The sequence below is a fragment of the Camelina sativa genome, chromosome 15, assembly GCF_000633955.1.
Source record: "Camelina sativa cultivar DH55 chromosome 15, Cs, whole genome shotgun sequence".
In the NCBI taxonomy this organism is placed as follows: Eukaryota; Viridiplantae; Streptophyta; class Magnoliopsida; order Brassicales; family Brassicaceae; genus Camelina; species Camelina sativa.
Window position 1 is genome coordinate 9,429,264 of NC_025699.1, and position 19,187 is coordinate 9,448,450.

At 33.9% G+C, this 19,187-nt stretch overlaps 4 protein-coding genes across 4 annotated transcripts in view; 3 read left to right on the top strand and 1 right to left on the bottom strand.

Annotated features, from left to right (window-relative positions):
- Positions 461-2,695, top strand: LOC104746194 (L-Ala-D/L-amino acid epimerase-like). Its single transcript, XM_010467613.2, has 6 exons — positions 461-894; positions 997-1,107; positions 1,341-1,557; positions 1,692-2,025; positions 2,110-2,171; positions 2,305-2,695. The coding sequence occupies exons 1-6, from the start codon at positions 466-468 to the stop codon at positions 2,376-2,378; spliced, it is 1,227 nt and encodes a 408-aa protein (XP_010465915.1). The 5' UTR covers positions 461-465; the 3' UTR covers positions 2,379-2,695.
- LOC109129029 (non-specific lipid-transfer protein 2-like) lies at positions 7,430-7,958 on the top strand. The gene has a single exon (XM_019236476.1). It carries the CDS (start codon positions 7,492-7,494, stop codon positions 7,780-7,782), a length of 291 nt encoding a protein of 96 aa, XP_019092021.1. The 5' UTR covers positions 7,430-7,491; the 3' UTR covers positions 7,783-7,958.
- LOC104746195 (AP-3 complex subunit delta-like) lies at positions 8,009-10,910 on the bottom strand. Its single transcript, XM_010467614.2, has one exon. It carries the CDS (start codon positions 10,711-10,713, stop codon positions 8,128-8,130), a length of 2,586 nt encoding a protein of 861 aa, XP_010465916.1. The 5' UTR covers positions 10,714-10,910; the 3' UTR covers positions 8,009-8,127.
- LOC104746197 overlaps positions 16,828-19,187 on the top strand; it is a 7,621-nt gene continuing 5,261 nt past the window's right edge. Inside the window, exons 1-5 of the mRNA XM_010467616.2 lie at positions 16,828-17,399; positions 17,688-17,897; positions 18,025-18,219; positions 18,295-18,659; positions 18,997-19,187. The exon at positions 18,997-19,187 is cut by the window's right edge and continues 30 nt beyond it. Of these exons, the coding sequence (XP_010465918.1) occupies positions 17,082-17,399; positions 17,688-17,897; positions 18,025-18,219; positions 18,295-18,659; positions 18,997-19,187 (1,279 nt within the window). The 5' untranslated portion in view covers positions 16,828-17,081. The remainder of the gene's footprint in view (positions 17,400-17,687; positions 17,898-18,024; positions 18,220-18,294; positions 18,660-18,996) is intronic.

Consider the following 19,187-nt stretch of genomic DNA (forward strand, 5'->3'; position numbering starts at 1 on the left):
GTAACAAAGGTAACAATAAAACACATACTCAAGAAGCAAAGAATGAGAATGGTTTTGCCCTTCTTCCTTCTCCCATTTTTATTTCTTCATCTTCATGTCATGTCTCTAATTAAACAATTCAAACCCCTCCCTCACGTTATGTTATCATCTATTCTTGGCTTCTTGCATATGTTATTATAGTAACTTTCTTCTTTTTCCCCATGGTACTTTTGGTGTGTAATTTAAAAAAACACTTTACAAAAATAGATGAAATTTTAAAATATTTCACATTTGTCTTTTACTTGATAAAAAAATTACATTTTTTTAATTGGTGAAATGCTAAAATTTTTACTTAGATAAAGTAATTCAGTAGATTTTGGTGGACGAAGAAAATTAATAAAATTATTTTGATAATTAAATTTATAAGAAATTTAAAAGTGAGACTATATAAACCCTAAATTAGTTCTAAAGTCCTAAAAAAGCAAAATGTATTCGATAGTGTCGTCTTCTTCACTCATCAATTCAACTTCAAACCTCAAATTCCAAAATTCGCCGAGATCACCGATCCTTGTTATGTCGGCGGCGTATGGATTCAAAACCCTGACGGAGAATTTCACGGTAAGGGTGCGTAAAGCAGAGAACCGAGAGCTGAACGTTCCTCTGATCTCACCTTTTACGATCGCTTCCTCACGGCTTGATTCAGTCAGTAACGTTGCGATTCGGGTCGAGATTGGAGATGGGTATGTCGGCTGGGGAGAAGCTCCGATTTTGCCGTCGGTTACGGCGGAGGATCAGATAACGGCGATGGTAAAAGCGCGGGAAGCTTGTGAGTTTCTGAGGGAGTTACCGGAGATGAGACTTGGTGGTGTTCTTCTTGAGATTGGGAGATTACTCCCTGGTCATCAATTCGCCTCTGTAAGCTCAATCACACATCTGTGTAAAAATTATGATTTAAGCATTCCTAAAAAACCTTGAATTTTTAATTGTGAAATAAGAAAAGTTCTTAAATTGGTTTAGGTAAGAGGTGGGGTGGAGATGGCTGTGATTGATGCAGCAGCTAAGAGTGTAGGAGTGCCTTTGTGGAAACTATTTGGTGGAGCTTCAAGTAGTATTACCACCGACATAACAGTTCGGTTCTTACCTCTTAGCTCATTTGCTGGTACAATTCCTTTTTTTAATTTTCTGTGTGGTTCTGTCTTACTTAGATTATATGTATTAACATTGCACTTATAAGTTTTGAAGATGGAATTTTGAGTTGTTTGTAGAATGTTAATATTGCTTGGGAACTTCTTGAGTATGAAGGTTTGTGTGTGTTTTCATAGATGTGGGTCTAAATGGTGTTTGTGTTGGTCTATGCTCAGATTCCGATTGTTTCTCCTGCGGAAGCTTCGATTTTGGCTCTTAAGTATAGGAAACAAGGTTTTGAAACATTGAAGCTCAAGGTGGGGAAGAATCTTGAGGCTGATATAGAAGTTCTCCAGGCTATACGTGCTGTCCACCCTACTTGTTCCTTTATTTTGGATGCCAATGAGGGTTATCAAACAGAGGAAGCTGTTGAAGTTCTCGAGAAGCTTCATGGTAAAAAACAGGTTTTATGAATCATTTGTGGATCTTCTCTTTTAGGCCTTGAACGCTAGAGGTTTTTAAAAGGATATTGTTAGCGGACCTTTCTCGGAAAAAACAACCTAAAGTGTTGTGATTTTTTGGCCCAGAAATGAAGGTTACACCGGTTCTATTTGAACAACCTGTCCACAGAGACAATTGGAAAGGTCTCAGTCACGTGACTCGAACTGCAAAGAACAGATTCGGAGTCTCTGTTGCAGCAGATGAGAGTTGCAGGGACTTGACTGATCTCAAGAAAATCATAGAAGGTGGTATCGTAGATGTTGTTAACATCAAACTCGCCAAAACCGGAATACTCGAGGCCCTTGAGGTAATTGAATTGGCTAGATCATCTGGAATTGAGCTTATGATAGGGGGAATGGTTGAGACAAGACTAGCTATGGGGTTCTCTGGTCACCTTGCTGCAGGCATTGGGAATTTCAGGTATATTTAATATGTAAACACCACATTTCTTGCTAATGTAACCATCACCATCATAAATCTAACAAGTGAAGATGTAATTTACAGATTCATCGATTTAGACACTCCACTTCTTTTGGCTGATGATCCTGTTCAAGGTGGCTACAGAGGTAATAGTCTCTGTTTTCTTCATTTTGCATATTTCCCGGTTAAAAAGATGCCTGACTCGTAGCTCCATCTTGCATCTTTCATTGTTCAAACATGAGCGTGAACTAAGTCTAATACTGGTGGTTTTGTTGGCAGCGTCGGGTGCTGTCTACGAGTTTACAGATGAAGGCGGTCACGGAGGATATCTTCAGTGGAATGATCTTGCTTAGTAAATTTCCTTCAGTCTACTTAGGCCCCTTATCTTTATCTCATAGTATGTCGATCTCAAGTTTAATGATGGCTTTTTGGGTTTGATGCGGCAATTAGACATTGGTCCTGAATTTTGTTGTTTGTGTTAGAATGGCTGTATGTAGGAGCATTGTAACTTTTGTAATCTACAAGCTTTGTAACTTTTGCCCCCAAGACTACCAAATATATGTAGGATGATGATTCATCTCATTGAGTTGTGTCTGAAACACATACATATACTGATATACACACAAAACGAATTCACAGAGCTTGTAAATCACAATAAGTTGTTTCTGTTTCGATGTGGGCAAAAATGTTTAACCTGCGGCTGTTGAAATTTCTTCATTGGTTTTTTCACTAGCAGAGTGTTTTTTTTTTTTTGTCAAAATTGGTAGGTGTAGTGGTGGTGAGTGACTGAGTGAATGGTGTGACGGGTGCGGCGTGAAAATCTTAATAGATGTAGATTTCTGTTAAAGTTCCAATTAAATAACTGGACTATCTATTTTGTTTTAATAATTATATTAAAATTGTCAATAGCCACAGGATTACTATACAATAATTTTGTTTAAAATTATTTAAGCTAGGACTCAGACCCCGGCGCAGGAAGTATTTTAGAAAAACAAATAATTAAAATTTAAAATTTAAAATTATACATTACGAAATTATTTGAATGTAATAGAATAGTTTGAATCCATAAACTGTTAATAAAATCACAATCATCAAAATGAAAACTTATAACAAAAAATATTATGTTGAATAGACGTGACTTTGCAAAACATATTGTTTAAAGTATTATAAATATAAGATATTTTTATGAAGAATTATGGTAAAGAGGTACAATTAAAAAATTCATTATGACAAAGTGATTCTTACTAAAAATATTGAACTAATGGTTATAATGAGTAATGTAATTTTCTATTAAATAACTATAATTAAAATTATATTTAATAATGAGTGAAACAGTATCAACGGAAAACTAAAATTAAAATTAACAACTCTTAAGAACAAAATAAAATAAATTTTAAATATTAAAATAGTTTTTAACAAAAATTTACGATAAATAGACGCAACTGTAAATTCTATATTAAGTTTTATTAAATTTCTATATTACTATAATCATTTCTAAAATTTTAGTTAGATGATAGAATAACATTGAATACTAGATATAAAAAAAAATAATTCAAATTATTTAGATATAACATAAAATGAAAAATTTGTTTCAACAAACAATGATTTGTTAGTTATTGACGAAGAGACAAATATATAGAGAGTTCAAAAGATATGACGATTTAAATAGACACACCTATTATGACGAAAAGTTGTGATGAAAAAATATGAATAAAATATAGTGAAAAACACAACTCTACAATAAACAAATACAACTGTTTGAGTTTTTTTTAAAAAACAAATAAAACCAATTTTTTTACAATAAAGTACTGCGAAAAGTTGCAACTGTTATTCTCATTTATTCAGATTGTTATTATTATTTTTAAATATTAAAAAAAAATTAACGGAAAGTTAAGATAAATAGACACAACTATAAATTCAATATTAAGTTGTATAAATTTTCTCTATTGCTATAATCATTTCTAAAATTTTAGTTAGATTATAGACTCAACATAAAATGAAAAATTTGTTTCAACGAACTTGTTAGTTAGTGATGAAGAGACAAATATAAAGAGAGTTAAAAAAGCATGACTATTTACATAGACACACCAATTAGAACGAAAAGTTGTGATGAAAAAATATAAATAAAATATAGTGAAAAGACACAACTCTACAATGAACAGATACAGCCGTTTGAATTAAAAAAAACGAATAAAAACATTTTTTTACGAAAATATATTAAGAAAATCGCAACTGTTATGTCTGCACTTGATTATACCTACAAACTCATATAAACTGCTTTAAATAGAAGACATCTTTATTACTATATTCAAAAGTCAAATCCAAAAGCTCATTATATAATCCATCTAACTATTGGAAAAAGACTCTACATATGAAATTAACTAAAAGTTGTAAATTAGATTCATCATTCCAAAAATCTTTTGTTAAAACAAGAATTGGAGGAATATTTTTACTTTTAAAAGAATGAATGCTAGAGATGTAAAAACCGTTAAGATTGAAATTTTATATTATTTGGTGTCATGACAAAAAAATGAAAAAAAAATTCAAACAGACAAATATATATAGATTTCAAAAGATAAGAATATTCGAATAGACACAACTTTACAATGAACAGTTGCAACTTTACAAAAAAATCGTTACAATGAACAATCGCAACTTTGTGTAAAACACACAATTTAAATTTTTTACATATTTTTTTGGAAAATTATCCAAAAAGTACGATTGAAAAAACACAACTTTTGGTGGCATTTATTCGAGATAGATTCATCATTCCAAAAATCTTTTGTTAAATCAATAATTAGAGAAATTTCTTGATTTTTAAAAGAATGAATGCTAGAAAATAATTAAGAAAAATGAATAAACAGTTCAAACAGACAAATATATATAGATTTCAAAAGATACGAATGTTTCAATCAACACAACTTTACAGTGAACAGTTGTAACTTTTCATAAATAACCGTTTTAATGATCTATCACGACTTTTCAGAAAATATCCAAAATGTACTATTAAAAAAACATAACTGTTGGTCGCATTTATTCGGTTTGTTATTATTATATAGATTATTTTTAAAAAGGTCAGCAATCAACAAAATAATTTTTTCTAACAAACGTGATTCTCCTTCTTTTCTGCATTCTTTCAAGTTTCTACAAACCAACAACTAAAAACCACAATTTTTTTTTCTTCTAAAAGTCAACGGAAAAAATAACACTTATGTTTCTGCCTAATTCTATACTTTACTGATTTACTCCTTATGTATGTATATATTACATGACATATTTCATAACGCTAGAACTATAAAAACATTTATATAAATATATATTTTACCTCTAAGGAGAGCAATAATAACAAACGGAAATTACTCACTAGGCGTGAGGATCTTAAAGCTATCACGATCGATGTTTTGGACCCACCGTCTCTTCTTACTCGATCAATACTATTTTTTTAGTCTTGTTTCTCTGTGGTGATCTTTTCATACTTCAAACCTCAAAGTCGAAGACACATGTTTGTATGAGCTTCAACAACAACAACCAACCAACGTGTGAACATATTTTAAGTGAGCTACACACCAAACATTCCATGTTCTTCTTTTAGTTTTATGTTTCCACAAGTGGTCTTAATTGGGTTATGATAAATGAATCTAATATATATCTAGTTACATATTACTTACATGCATAATTTCTTTTTATTGCCATTCTTATATATTACTAGTACCAAACAAATGTAAATATAAAATTTATAAATTAATTCCATTCATGATCAAGGATATATCTGATTGTTCGTTTGTATTTTACATTATAGTATTATTTCATCCAAAGACAAATCTAATCGCACCACACACATAAATAAACATGGGTTGAGTTGTTGTATTCCAACAGTTTTGCAATTTTTTTTGTGAACAATCGTTTTACATGGGAATATGGGATGTACTCTTCTTGGTCGTTTAGCTATTTATCTTCTGTTTGTAGCTTTTATGAATTGTTATGAATGCCATTTTGCAAAATCTTGTTACCACAGGAAATACAATAGCTAATATTTCCATATAAATGTTACACCAAAAAGAATATGATCTGTTCATTAAAATTACTATAACTGTGCCAAAAGAAAAAGAAAAAAAAAGAATGTTCAATGAGTGATTGTGGCAATGATTATTCACACGTATCCCCAAACGCACGCTTCATCTCAAAATCATCATTTTGTATATAAATTACTAGTAATTGATTGTTATGTTGTTTTACTTTTAGGTTTAGACATTTCCATATGCATATTTCTCCATCATCAGGACGTTAAAAGGAGACGGCAACAAATATTGGGACGACACAAGTACCATCACCGAAAAGTCCTCTTCGCCTCCTAAGTCATCCACTTCGACCCTACCTTCTTTTCTTTTTTTTTTTCCTTTTGTTAAATTCCTTTTCCTATAAACCCATATTAAAAATATATATTCATTGATGAATATATCTTACTTGTTGTGCTTTATTTTAGTGAAAATATTCAAAATATTCAGTCTTATCAATTAGTTAGTTATTTTTTGGTCCACAAATAGAGTGAAGTTAGAGATAAAATATCGTCCATAACATTGAGTGTTGATTTATAGTTTTCTAAACTTTTTAATCTCAATTTGTGGTGCTAGTTCGACTCAAAAAAAAAAAAAAAAAAAAAAAANAGGGAGCAAGGTTAGCACCAATACAATGAATAAAAGACAAAAAAACGTTGACGAGAAGAAAAAACACTAAAAACAAATGAATATAGTTAAGAAAATAGTACTCTCATTATTCGAATACTTTCCCCCATTTATCTATTAATGTTGATTAAATAACGTTCCTCAAGTCAAAGTCACGAGGGTTCTTGTCCACAAATGTTTATATTTTTACTATTTTATTTTTATTATTTCTAAGCAATATTCAAAATATATATTAGCTCAACAGTGATGATATTTACAAATCGTATTCCAGCCCGTTTAAATCTGGATGACATGATAACATCATTTGTAAAAAACTATTACTCAAAAAATTAGACCCATTGCAGCATCTACAACACAATAAAATCACCACGAACTGCTCTACTATCTAATTAAAAATTTTAAATTAAGTTGCATCCATAGTCTGGTCTGGTGGGTAGATATAACATAGTCTACGATGAGAAACCCCGCATTGATACTCTTTAGATATTCCACCAACCTATTGGATTCTTTCAATGCTAAATTAAATTTTATACAAAATCTAAATAAAAGAAACAAATAAGAGGCCGCACTATAAGCAAGTGCATAATAGTTTGAAATATATTTGTAATTGTAAACCATATACGTATGTACTTCTTTATAAAAATATAGAAATTACTAGTAAAGTACTAGAATAAAATAAGAAAAAGCGTTTCACTTTCCCACTATATAAATAGGAAGAGATTACACACACAAAAACCACAAACACACCAAAACACACTTCTATCAACTCAAAATACAAACAAAAATGGTGATGATGAAGGCCACATGGGTTTCCGTTTTGGTCCTCGCGGCGGTCCTCCTAGTGGTTCTACTCCCCGCGGCTGAAGCCGTGACATGCTCGCCTATGCAACTAAGCCCATGTGCAGCGGCAATAACGTCGTCTTCTCCACCATCGGCGTTGTGCTGTGCTAAGCTCAAAGAGCAGAAGCCATGCCTATGTAGTTACATGAGAAACCCTAGCCTCCGTCGCTTCGTAAGCACTCCCAACGCTCGTAAAGTCTCTAAAAGTTGCAGACTCGCCATCCCGAGGTGTTGAATAATCAAAGAAGCGTTTGATGTTTTATGGTCATTCTATATATATATGGTATGAATTTTACTTTTGGTGTGTGTGTTTAAAGATGTTATTTATGATCACTAAGTAGTAGAGTTGAGTAAGTTGTACTCTTACGAATAACAATGTGTGGTGATGCTTTGTATGCATCTTATTTTCAATTTTTGCTATCTTATTCTGGTTGTTGTTGATATATGTTGGCGTGATAATAAGATGGAGTAATATATTTCATAAACACAAAAGAATCAATTATGGGTACATGAAAATCACTGTACAAGAACACACCAACCTGTCTGGTCTGAGACACAAACTCCAACTAGTTAGTAGTACTCACAAGAGAAAATCTACGATATCGACTGGTTTTGCTGCACTTGCATCTTTGTCAGATCGTCGTCGTGATCTATGCTTACTACTTTTCTCTCCATTTTTTTTCTTCGTCTTCTTGTCTTTTCTCAAGCTCTGTTCTTTGGTCCCTGAATCAAGACTTCTCTCGGGGTTGTCTTTTTCTCTTTCCTTCTCCTTCCCTTTCCCCATTAGAGCTGTCTGGATCGCACGAGACAGAGGTTCATGATTACTACTACCGTCTGGCTTCATCTTTATGTCATCTCCTTCGTCCAGTTTCACCACTACAGGTCTCGGTTTCGATTGGTTCATCTTCTTCTTGGGGTTAAATGAGTCCGCTAATATCTCATTCGCTGGTGGGTATTCGTTCAGCGTGTTGTTGTTGTTGCCATTGCTATCATCGTGGTCGTCGCTCTTCTGAGAGGAAAGGTAGTACAAGCCATGACGTTTTCTGTGTTCCGCAAGTAAGGATGCAGATTCAGGCGGATGGGATGAAGATGATGATGAGGCTTCTAGTTGATCACTGATTCTAAGTTTAGCAACAGAGAAGCTAATTTTTTCTGAGGATGAGAACGAATTTGAATTTGAGTCCACAACTGGTTTGAGAAATTCTCCGCAAATCTCTTGCAGATCTTCAAGATTCTCATTCAGCTCTAACCCATCCGGCAAGGGAACTTTTTCCTGTGCAGTTGAAGAAACAGGGCCAAGCTCCTCTGAGAAGACATCTTCCATGAATGCTACAGCTCTAGAAGCCTCTATTACACTCTCTGGGGATGTTACTTTCTCGATTATTTTGTGCTTTATCATACCGGTGAATCCTAGAACGTTCTTAGCTCTCTCCTGCACTTCAACATCCAGGGTCCCAGATAGCGAACACAGCCCAAGCTCAATCATATCCACCAGACTCGATATAGATTCATATGTGAAAGCATTCACCAATGAAGAAACATAGTTAGTAGACTCCTCAACCAAGGGCGAGGACGTGGAATCCTGGGCTGAGAAGTACGCCTTGAGACTGAAGACGAGAACTTTGAAAGTGGAATGTATGTAGATTGCTCTAATTGAAGGCGGTAAGAGTGACGTACGTGGTTGCAGAAGCGCCTCTGCAATGTCATAAGAAGTCTTAGAGAACTCGACATATTCCCCTGAAGCCCAAGCTGCAGCGGACAAAATAGGGTGCAAGAACTGATTACCAAGCAATGCAGGATCAATAAGCAGTGCTCGAGAAATTCGAACTAGCTCCCGTCTAGCATCTTTGACCCTCATACCAATATCAATCAACTGATGCCCAATTTCTTGCCCTCTTTGACAATGTGGGATTCTAGCCATCTCACCTAGAAGAGACACATACCAATCAAAGTCAACTATGATCTCATATGAGTTCCGGGAGCATGCCAGTAGAACAGAAGCTATAACCTCGTTGCAGAACAAAAGATCAGACTTAAGAGCATAATTCATAAGAATTCGAGAAATCTCAGACACATTATCTTCATTCACCATTGCCATTAAAAGATGCAAAGCCTCAAGTTTAACATTTGGATCCTCATCGCTCAGAGCCTTGACGATGGCTTCTCTATTCTCCAAAACTGCCCATAAATGCTTCGGAGCAACAATCGACAAGGCATGAAGACCAAGATACCTGAGATTCGGATCATCGTCCACAAGAAAATCCCTAATCCTTGCAACCGCAAGTTTCAACGCTGTTTCCTGATCACTCAAGCTACTCACTACTGTTCTAATACACTCAAACAGCAAAGACTTACCCACATTCCTCCTCATATGTTCACAGATAGGATCAGCCACTTTCTTAGCCAACCTAGGCTCAATCGAAGCAAGCTTAGCAAATACCTTAAGAACCTTAATCAGAACCCAGTTGTTCCTCGAATCTACCAGAATCTTGTAAAACTCAGGAGCTAAAGGAAGATAAGATCTTGGATCTTTTGTGGTGAGTTCACAGAACACTCCAACCACAGCTGACAGAATATGCGGATCAGAGCTCTCCAGATTCTCAACAAGACGCTTGAAACACACCTTAACAGCATCAGGGTACTTATCAAAAACCCTCAAAACCACACCTATAGCTTTCTTCTTAACAAAAGCCTTACTACTCCCCAAGAGCGTAAAAACCTCAGAAGTTAAATCCCTAGCTAGATCATCAGTTCCAATCCTAGACAAACACTCCAAAGCAAGACTCACCTCGTACTCATTCGAACTATTCAAATCCTTCCGGAGCTGGTTTGTGATTAGAAGCAGAACCGGCGTCTGATCGTTAAACGACTGAGCAATGGCGTGGTAACCGATCCTCTTATCCTCGAAGCGAGACGAGGACACGACCTCGACGGCGTGAAACGCTGCCCAAGACATATCGACGCCGTGGAGTGCGGCGAGGTAGGATAGTTTCTGTAACGCGATGGATTTCGTGGAGAGATCCGTCGATTTGATCTCGCGGCGGATTTCGTCTAGGGATTTAGATATGAATGAGGATTCTCCGTGTAGCTGGAGACGTATACCTTTGATGAGATCCTCGAGGCTTCGTTGGAACAAGCTGTCCATGAGCGAATTTGAAGACGCCATTTGATAGGAAATGAGAATGAATACGGGGAGGTTAGACAACTAAGTGTTGAATTTATATGATCTACATAGTCTTTGAGGAGCGAAATCGGAGATCAGAGTCGTGGGTTTTTCATGCCGGTGATCAGTCTCGGATTCTGATGAGAGTCGAACGGAACAGAGGAGGTGGAGGAACGTGAAATATTGTTTGGGCTTTTGTGGGAAACAAATGGGCCTTAAGAATAATAAGTCCAATAAACATTACGATTTGTTAGGTTAGATCAGAATACTAAATGATACCCATTAATGCTAAATATTTTCTAAGAAGGCTTCAACCTCTTCGCTATAGTTTATAGATAAGTTTGTAAACCAAATTACACACAAGTTGGGGGCCTAAAACTTGATAACATAGAAGCTTACTGAGTCTTTGGCAAGAGAAGTGTTGTGGCAAATGAAATTTAGATTTTTGAGGAGACTTCTTCTATTTTTAAAAAATTTCAGAACTGCCCCCACAGGATCTAAACCATAAAACTCCATGAAGACTTACAAAAAGACAGAAATTTCACTTTTGTTGAGAGGCCTTGCAAAGAGGGCTAACCAAATTATTTTCAGTCAATATATGTAGAAATTTCTATATAAACAACTCTCTATGTTCTTTGACAACACACAATATTATATGTGTCACTATGGCACATATCTTAAGTTTCATACTATTTTTCAATATGGGTAAATATAATATTAAGAATATGTTCGATATTTGACATTAAATAGGAAACTTAAATGGATGATCATATTTTGTAAGCCAATAGTTTTAAACAAAAACAAAAGCAAATATGCGAGTATAAAAAAAACTCCAATAATTATGGAAAATCTAGCAAATTTGATTTAAGGGGTTGATAGAGAGAAAATCTAGTTTACAATAATAGTATGATAATAAGGCAACATAATCATAATCAAAGTAATCTTATTATGGCATTACATAATCAAAGTACATAAACACTCTTATATATTCTTGAAAAGTAGACTGCATTGAGTAAGGAAACTTATACCAATGATTTTTAACTGAAAATAGGCTCACCGCACCTTAGTGTAAAATTGTCAAATTAAAATTTTATCATTTCAACTCAACTGCACCAATATTTTCAATATCTTCATCAACTTGAGATTTTACTTCCTTTTTTACAGGTTCATCTTCAATTTCCAATCCAAATACTTTAGCGAAGTACTCAACAAAGTCAGTACATTTTTTTTGTTATATTCGTATACTTGTATCTTTAAAAGATCAAGCTTCATTTTTTTTGTAATCAAAAAAGAAAAATTGTGATTACAATTTAAATATTAAATCATCAAAAAAATAATTTAGGCTTGTTAAAATAAAATAAAAGTGATTTGTATGCTTAAACTCATAATGGAAATAAACAAGTTTAGTAGGCTTTGAAATTGGAAAGGAAATAGAAAATAACAGATATTTTTACAACTTAGTCTAAACAATACTTCAAAAATTAAAACTTTTAAACTTTATATTTGAACGTCAGCTCCTAATTAACCAATACCTCATCAGGAGGAAAAAACAAATACCTCATTTCTTTTGATAAAGAAAAACCAATACCTCATCAAACATAAAGAAGACACGATCCTAAGTAATCTAACTATATCTATATGCAGCTATATAATATTACATGTTTGACATTTGATAATATAAACTTAAACATCAACTTTGTTTTCTATTGTTAAGAGTTCATATATCAAAACTTAAAATATCGGAATAGTTCGACCTAACTAACACACCATGCTGGATCTATACATATCCAAAACTTCCGAATATTTCTTAACTACCACCCTTTCTAACTTTTTACCCAAAAAAATATTTTTACACTAAGTATATTCTTAAACGTAGACCCAAAAGTCATGCCACATGCTTAATCTTTCTCATAATCTTTTCTGAAAATTAAGATAACTTATGTTTAGCTAAATAAAGGAAAAGTAATCACAATTATTCATGAATTAACGTAAAGAATTGATGGACGCTCTCGCTTTCGTGGACCTATTTAGGTTTTGTCGTTTTCACAAGGATATAAAAATAAAGTTGAAGTCGAAGTCGAAGTGCGGGTTGAGAGAAAAAAGATAAAAATCTTTATTTCCTAATCAAAAGAGAGCTAACTGTTTACGCATCTAATATTTTTATAAGTACGGACATACTAAATATAAACAGTTGACATACTTCATAACATAGTACTAAATTACTAATAAACACATAGAGATTCCAGTTTGAAAATACGGCATGGAACGTTTCTAATATATAGTTTACGTATTACTAGTTTGGCAACATAGTTATTCCAATACGCTGAAAACATGGAATCTGCGGGGGTTTTTTCAACGTTTGTGTTCTTTTTATATACAAGACGGACACATTGGTACATTGGAACTAGACATGGACGTTGGTAGTGTTATGAAGTTGGTACGATGATCAACTATTACCATGCATTTGTTGATCATATAAATAATAAAAATAAATATTTCTAATTTAATTAGTTGCATGGCACAAAGTATAAAATTAGTAGTAATGTAAAGTCTTGAACTGTGAAGTCTAAATTTTCATGAAAGTATTAAAAAAATCAGGACACGCCAATTAGTTATTGTTTGTAAGCTTCATATTTGATTATAATAAAGATTTTATAATGGCAGAATATATGCACTCTCACATTAATGGTACAAACTACAAAATAGTGTATATCATGTTACTTTGTTGTTTTAATCGGGGATTTTTTTTTTTGGGAAAAGGGTACGGTTTACTATTTTTTTTAATTGCGTAGGATGTTTTAACAAAAATATAGAATATTTTAACTAAAAACACGTAAATTAAGAAGTGTTTACTTTAATAATTTTAACCAATCAGAAACAATACTGCATAATACAAAAAAATTAAATTAATCTAAAAGTTGCATAGAAACTTGAAAACATGCTATATTATTAAAAAAAAAAATCTAAAACATTCTATATTATGAAACGGATGGAATATTAAGTTCCATTAATTTTTGTAATGGTGGCTTTCAATAGCTTCCACTTTGACTTTATAAATGTTTTGATTGAAGTAAGATCTGCCAAATTTAAGCAAATGGAGTATATATCTCAAATATTTGCTGGACAACTTAATCTGTATCAATCTAATCTATTTTATTATTATTATAGTAAAAAAGGTATTTTAGATAAGTTACATGAGCAGTGAATTATATTTTTTTTATGTGGGTTGTGCATTACTGGTAATGCGTGATGCACTGATCTCCACATGAGATGAAATGTCTTATCTTTGTTAGTGCAATCTGAGTATTGAAAACTATTTGCCCAGTATGTTGTGTGTGTGGGATATTGTGTGTTTATTTTAAAGGGGAAGGAACAAACAAAGAGATATTTCAGAGGACACGACTTTGTATTTATCCGACTAAGAACACGACACTCATGAATGATGAAGGTGTTGGTCGGGATTGATGTTAAAGATGTACCAATCACATCACATATGCACATAAACCGTAATTTATAAACCACGATATAAATTAATCATAGAATAGCTTATTACCAAATAATCAAATCGCATGACATTTTTCTTTGAAAACACATACATGCATGTGACATGTCTAATTTGTGATGCAGTAAGCTTTTAAAATTGAAGGAATGTGGTAAAACAAAAATATTGTGAAATAAATTAGGTAAATGACAATTAAAGAAAAACAAATTAAGTAAATAATATCTTTGTAATTTCTTTAGGTAAACAAATTAAGCAAAACTAATTTCTTTATAACTCAGATTTTTTTTCCTTTTTTATATAGTTGTTACATAAAGCATATTTTACGTTGCAATGTTTTATTTTATACTGTAAAAGAGTATGTTTTATGTCGACCTGTAATCAATCCGAAGCACTAATTAAGCTCTAGGAAAAACACTAGATATATCTGATCTTAGTTATTACAACTTCCCGTAAAACACTAAAACTAAACGGATAAACTAAAATATGATGCTAATTATAACAAGCGATAAGTCTTGAGGATGTATTTCAGAGGACGAGACAAAAAAAAATAGACATTATCCTTAACGAAAAAGAAAGGAAAAAGGTGGAAAAAGGATAAATGAATGAAAAGAGAATGATAGGTGATGGATCATAAAAGCCAACCCATTGCATTATACACTTGCACGATTACTTAAAATTCCACATAATTCGGAACAAAAACCAGCTATATATCATTGAAATAGTCAATCAAACTATATAAATTAATTGGTATTTACTCTTTTAAATGATATACCTTCTAATCATTTAGCCTAGCTAGTTCCAAAAAAATAAGTAAAATCATTTCGCCCTACGATCTTAGTGGTTCGTAGTTGTAGATGCCTCTATCGTTGCGTTTTAATTGGACAAACATCAAAAATAAAAATCCCACCATCTATGATCGACTATAGGTAACAACAGGATCAAAAAAAATATACAACAAATCATTTTTTGTATTATTATGGAAAGCATTTTTTTAATTGAAAGACTATTTATGGTAACTTTTTTAATTATAGGAGTATAATGGGGTATTACAATCTTCATCATAATCAATCATAAAAACAATATTAATACGAAACAATAAAATTACGTTTTAACAATTTAATATCATTATCTCATATCGCTATATTATTATTTTAAATTATATATATATATATATATATATATATATATTGTTACTAGTCTATTTTCATATTATATATAGCTTGGTGTTATCAATGGATCTATTGTTTATTTTTTCTTATCCGTTACTATTGGGCAAAGGTTGCCGTAGAAAAACAACGTGGAGCAATGTTGAATTGCTTACATAAGTTGACCAGTCTCGGTTTCTTCATCCTTGAAGTCAAGAATGGTGAATTAATTTAATTTGGTTTAGTTAAATAAAATAAGAAGGTTGTTGTGAAATCGGGGAAAAGAATAATGAAAACTTATAATAATGGTCCACGAATAAATGTGTTGTGATTTGGTTGAAGGAATGTGTTGTGGAGAAGAGAGCGCGAGTAAAACTTGTTGCTACCCAATTGTCGCCACACTTCCCACACGTCCCATCTTGTGTCTTTTACCCTTCACCACCACTTCCTCTTTGTTTTCTGATTTCACCAAAATTAACCACCATTTTCTACTTGATTAATCGTTCTCTTTAAACATATATATAGATTTGACATGATCGTTTACTTAGATTTTTTTTTGTTGGGGGGGCGGGGGGGTTAAAGTCTCTTATCTTCTTTATATTATCTTCTTAACATTACATACGTATTATCATAATATCATGAACATATACAAATTTAATTTTCTTTTACTAGCTAGTTGCAATATATATAAGTGTACCTAGTAATGACACAAAAAATTAATAACTCAATCTAGTAAACCTAAGAGCACATGCAAAACAATCAAACAAGTCTAACAACCTCAATAATCGCATTTAGTTAAAGCAAAAACCATGAAGCAAATTAGTTTAATCAATAGTTAAACATAGCTATCTGGCTCCTTTAGACCACGAATGGGTAATGCATCATCATCTCTCCTCCCTGTCATTCCTGATTATTTTAAAAACAAGTTTCGAATAAAAACACGAATCTGTCCTTTAATTATATAACTTATAAGAACTTCAAAACCAAACTCATCTTTGCTTTCGAAAGTGCTCGCTCAATAAGCCAACCTCAAACTCAAAAAAAACATATTAAACCCGTAAACATAATAATCAAAGCGTAATGAAGTCCACGTAAGCATAAGGAAATGACGTTTCTGCCCCTGGTCGTAAAGCCACTTTTTACTCCGAGCGAGAACCAGCGTCCTTGTCTCGCGGACCATATGTGTCCGTATGTACGCTCGCACGTGTCGAGATGTAATCGGTCATGTGCCATCCTGGGTTGGTTGCATCAGCATCCGACGTGGCGATGTGAATGTCCACGTGCTACAAAACCTTCGTTATAGTATAGAGACTCAATGTAGATTATAGCAAACACACCCCCCACCCAATCCCCAAGCACCTTTATTTCATTCATTCATTCATAGAAATAAATTTTTTACAACAGTTTTTTTTTTCAAAAAAATATTAGTATAATTTTCCAGATAAACATTAATAAAAAAGAAAAAAAAAAAAGAAAGCAAAAGCAAAATCGAAATCGATATATCAGACAAGGCTCTCGAGAGACCTTTCTTTTCTTCTTTTCTCCTTCTCATCGTCTCCGTTGAACAACACCACCACACAACAAAAACAACAGATCATTTCTATGGTGAAACGAGCTCAGATTTGAAAATTGAAGGAGGAAGGAGCAGAAGTGGTGGAGATTTCTTGTTGAACGAACGAACGAACACGGAGGAGTATAAATCTCTTTCTAGGGGAGGAGGGAAAATGGCGACGCCGTTGCCAGATTTTGAGGCGGCGAGAGGCGGCGGAGGAGTTGCGTCTTCTTCAACAACGGTCCTCACGAGCTCTGTTTCTTCTTCTCGTCCGTCCCCTGTGGCGAATTCCTTCTCCGAAGACACCCAAGAGATTTCGCCGATCCTGATTTTTTTGTTCTTTCATAAAGCTGTGTGTAGTGAGCTTGAAGCTCTTCATAGATTGGCGCTTGAGTTTGCTACTGGTCACCATGTCGATCTCCGGCTGCTTCGTGAACGGTACCGGTCCCTCAGATCGATCTATAAGCATCACTGCAATGCCGAAGACGAGGTAATGCCCGTAACCTAGCTCTCTTCTAGATGATTGTGTCTCATCATATACTGTACACTGCTAAATTCAGAATTTGGAACCGTCTCTATTTGGAATTTGAACTCTTAATACATTTTGACGTTTTACCAATTGGGGGAATTTGAAGTCTCAATTAGTTTTGTTTGTCTCTTGCTGATCATCTTAATTTGGTTCTATGAGTGCTTTGGAGATAGGGAATCTATTTCAATATATGTGTATTGATGGAGATAGGAAAAGTTGTTGACAATTGCAAATGTGTTGTGGATGTAGGTGATATTTTCAGCACTTGACATACGTGTGAAGAATGTAGCGCAGACGTATTCTCTTGAACACAAGGGGGAAAGCACTCTTTTCGATCATCTCTTTGAGCTGTTGAATACTGCCACGGAAAGTGATGAAAGTTACCGCAGGGAGTTGGCTCGTAGTACTGGAGCACTTCAGACTTCTGTTAGCCAGCACTTGGCTAAAGAACAGAAACAGGTATTGTTTTCCTTCTCTTCTTCACAGATGCAGGTTCTCTGTTCATTTCTGTTAACACAGATCCAATACTATAGCATTATGCATTGGTCGTTATTAAGTAATTTTGTTGTTCTTGGCTCGCTGACAGGTCTTCCCCTTACTTATTGAGAAATTCAAGTATGAAGAGCAAGCTTACATAGTCTGGCGGTTTCTCTGCAGTATTCCTGTGAATATGCTTGCTGTGTTCCTTCCATGGATTTCTTCGTCCATTTCAATAGAGGAAAGCAAGGAGATGCAAACATGCTTAAGGAAGATAGTTCCCGGCGAGAAGCTCCTTCAGCAGGTAAGTTTTGAATTAAGATCCAACTTTCTAAGTGAAAAGACTTTGGCTTGTTAATTGATATTTTCCTTCTTGAAGGTTATTTTCACATGGTTGGGAGGGAAAAGTGATACTGTGGCTTCGTGTCGCATAGAAGATTCTATGTTCCAGTGCTGTCTAGATTCTTCTAGCAGCATGCTTCCTTGCAAAGCAAGCAGAGCACAGTGCGCATGTGAGGGGTCCAAGGTCGGGAAGAGAAAGTACCCAGAGCTTACTAAGTTTGATTCTTTCGATGCTCAGATGCACCCAATTGATGAGATAAAGCTTTGGCACAAGTCAATCAACAAGGAGATGAAAGAAATAGCCGATGAGGCTAGGAAGATTCAGCTATCTGGAGATTTTTCGGATTTATCTGCGTTTGATGAACGCTTACAATATATTGCTGAAGTGTGCATCTTCCATAGGTATTTCTTGCATCCTATTATTTACAATGAAAACATAATAATTTCTATTTTGTTATTGTGTATTGGCTATCTTTTGTGAGACTATTCTATACTGCGATTGATTGAGATAAATAACTAGAGTTCTTTCAAAAGTTGATGTAGTTGGCCACTTAAAAATGTTTGCTAACTGATGATGGGTGTTTACTTTCAAGTTATATGGGTCGGTGTTCATTTTTGCTCTTCTCATGCTTCAGCACGTTTCTGCATTAGAGTGAACATTAATTTTTTTTTATGTTTTGACAGAGATTGGAATATCATGGGTCTATTTCTGAGGTGATATGTTTGTTTGTCGTTGCAGTCTTGCAGAGGACAAGATTATATTTCCAGCAGTAGATGGAGAGTTTTCATTTTCCGAGGAGCACGATGAAGAAGAAAATCAGTTTAATGAATTTCGATGCTTAATTGAAAATATAAAGAGTGCTGGAGCCTGTTCTACTTCGGCTGCTGAATTTTACACCAAGCTTTGCTCACATGCTGATCAAATAATGG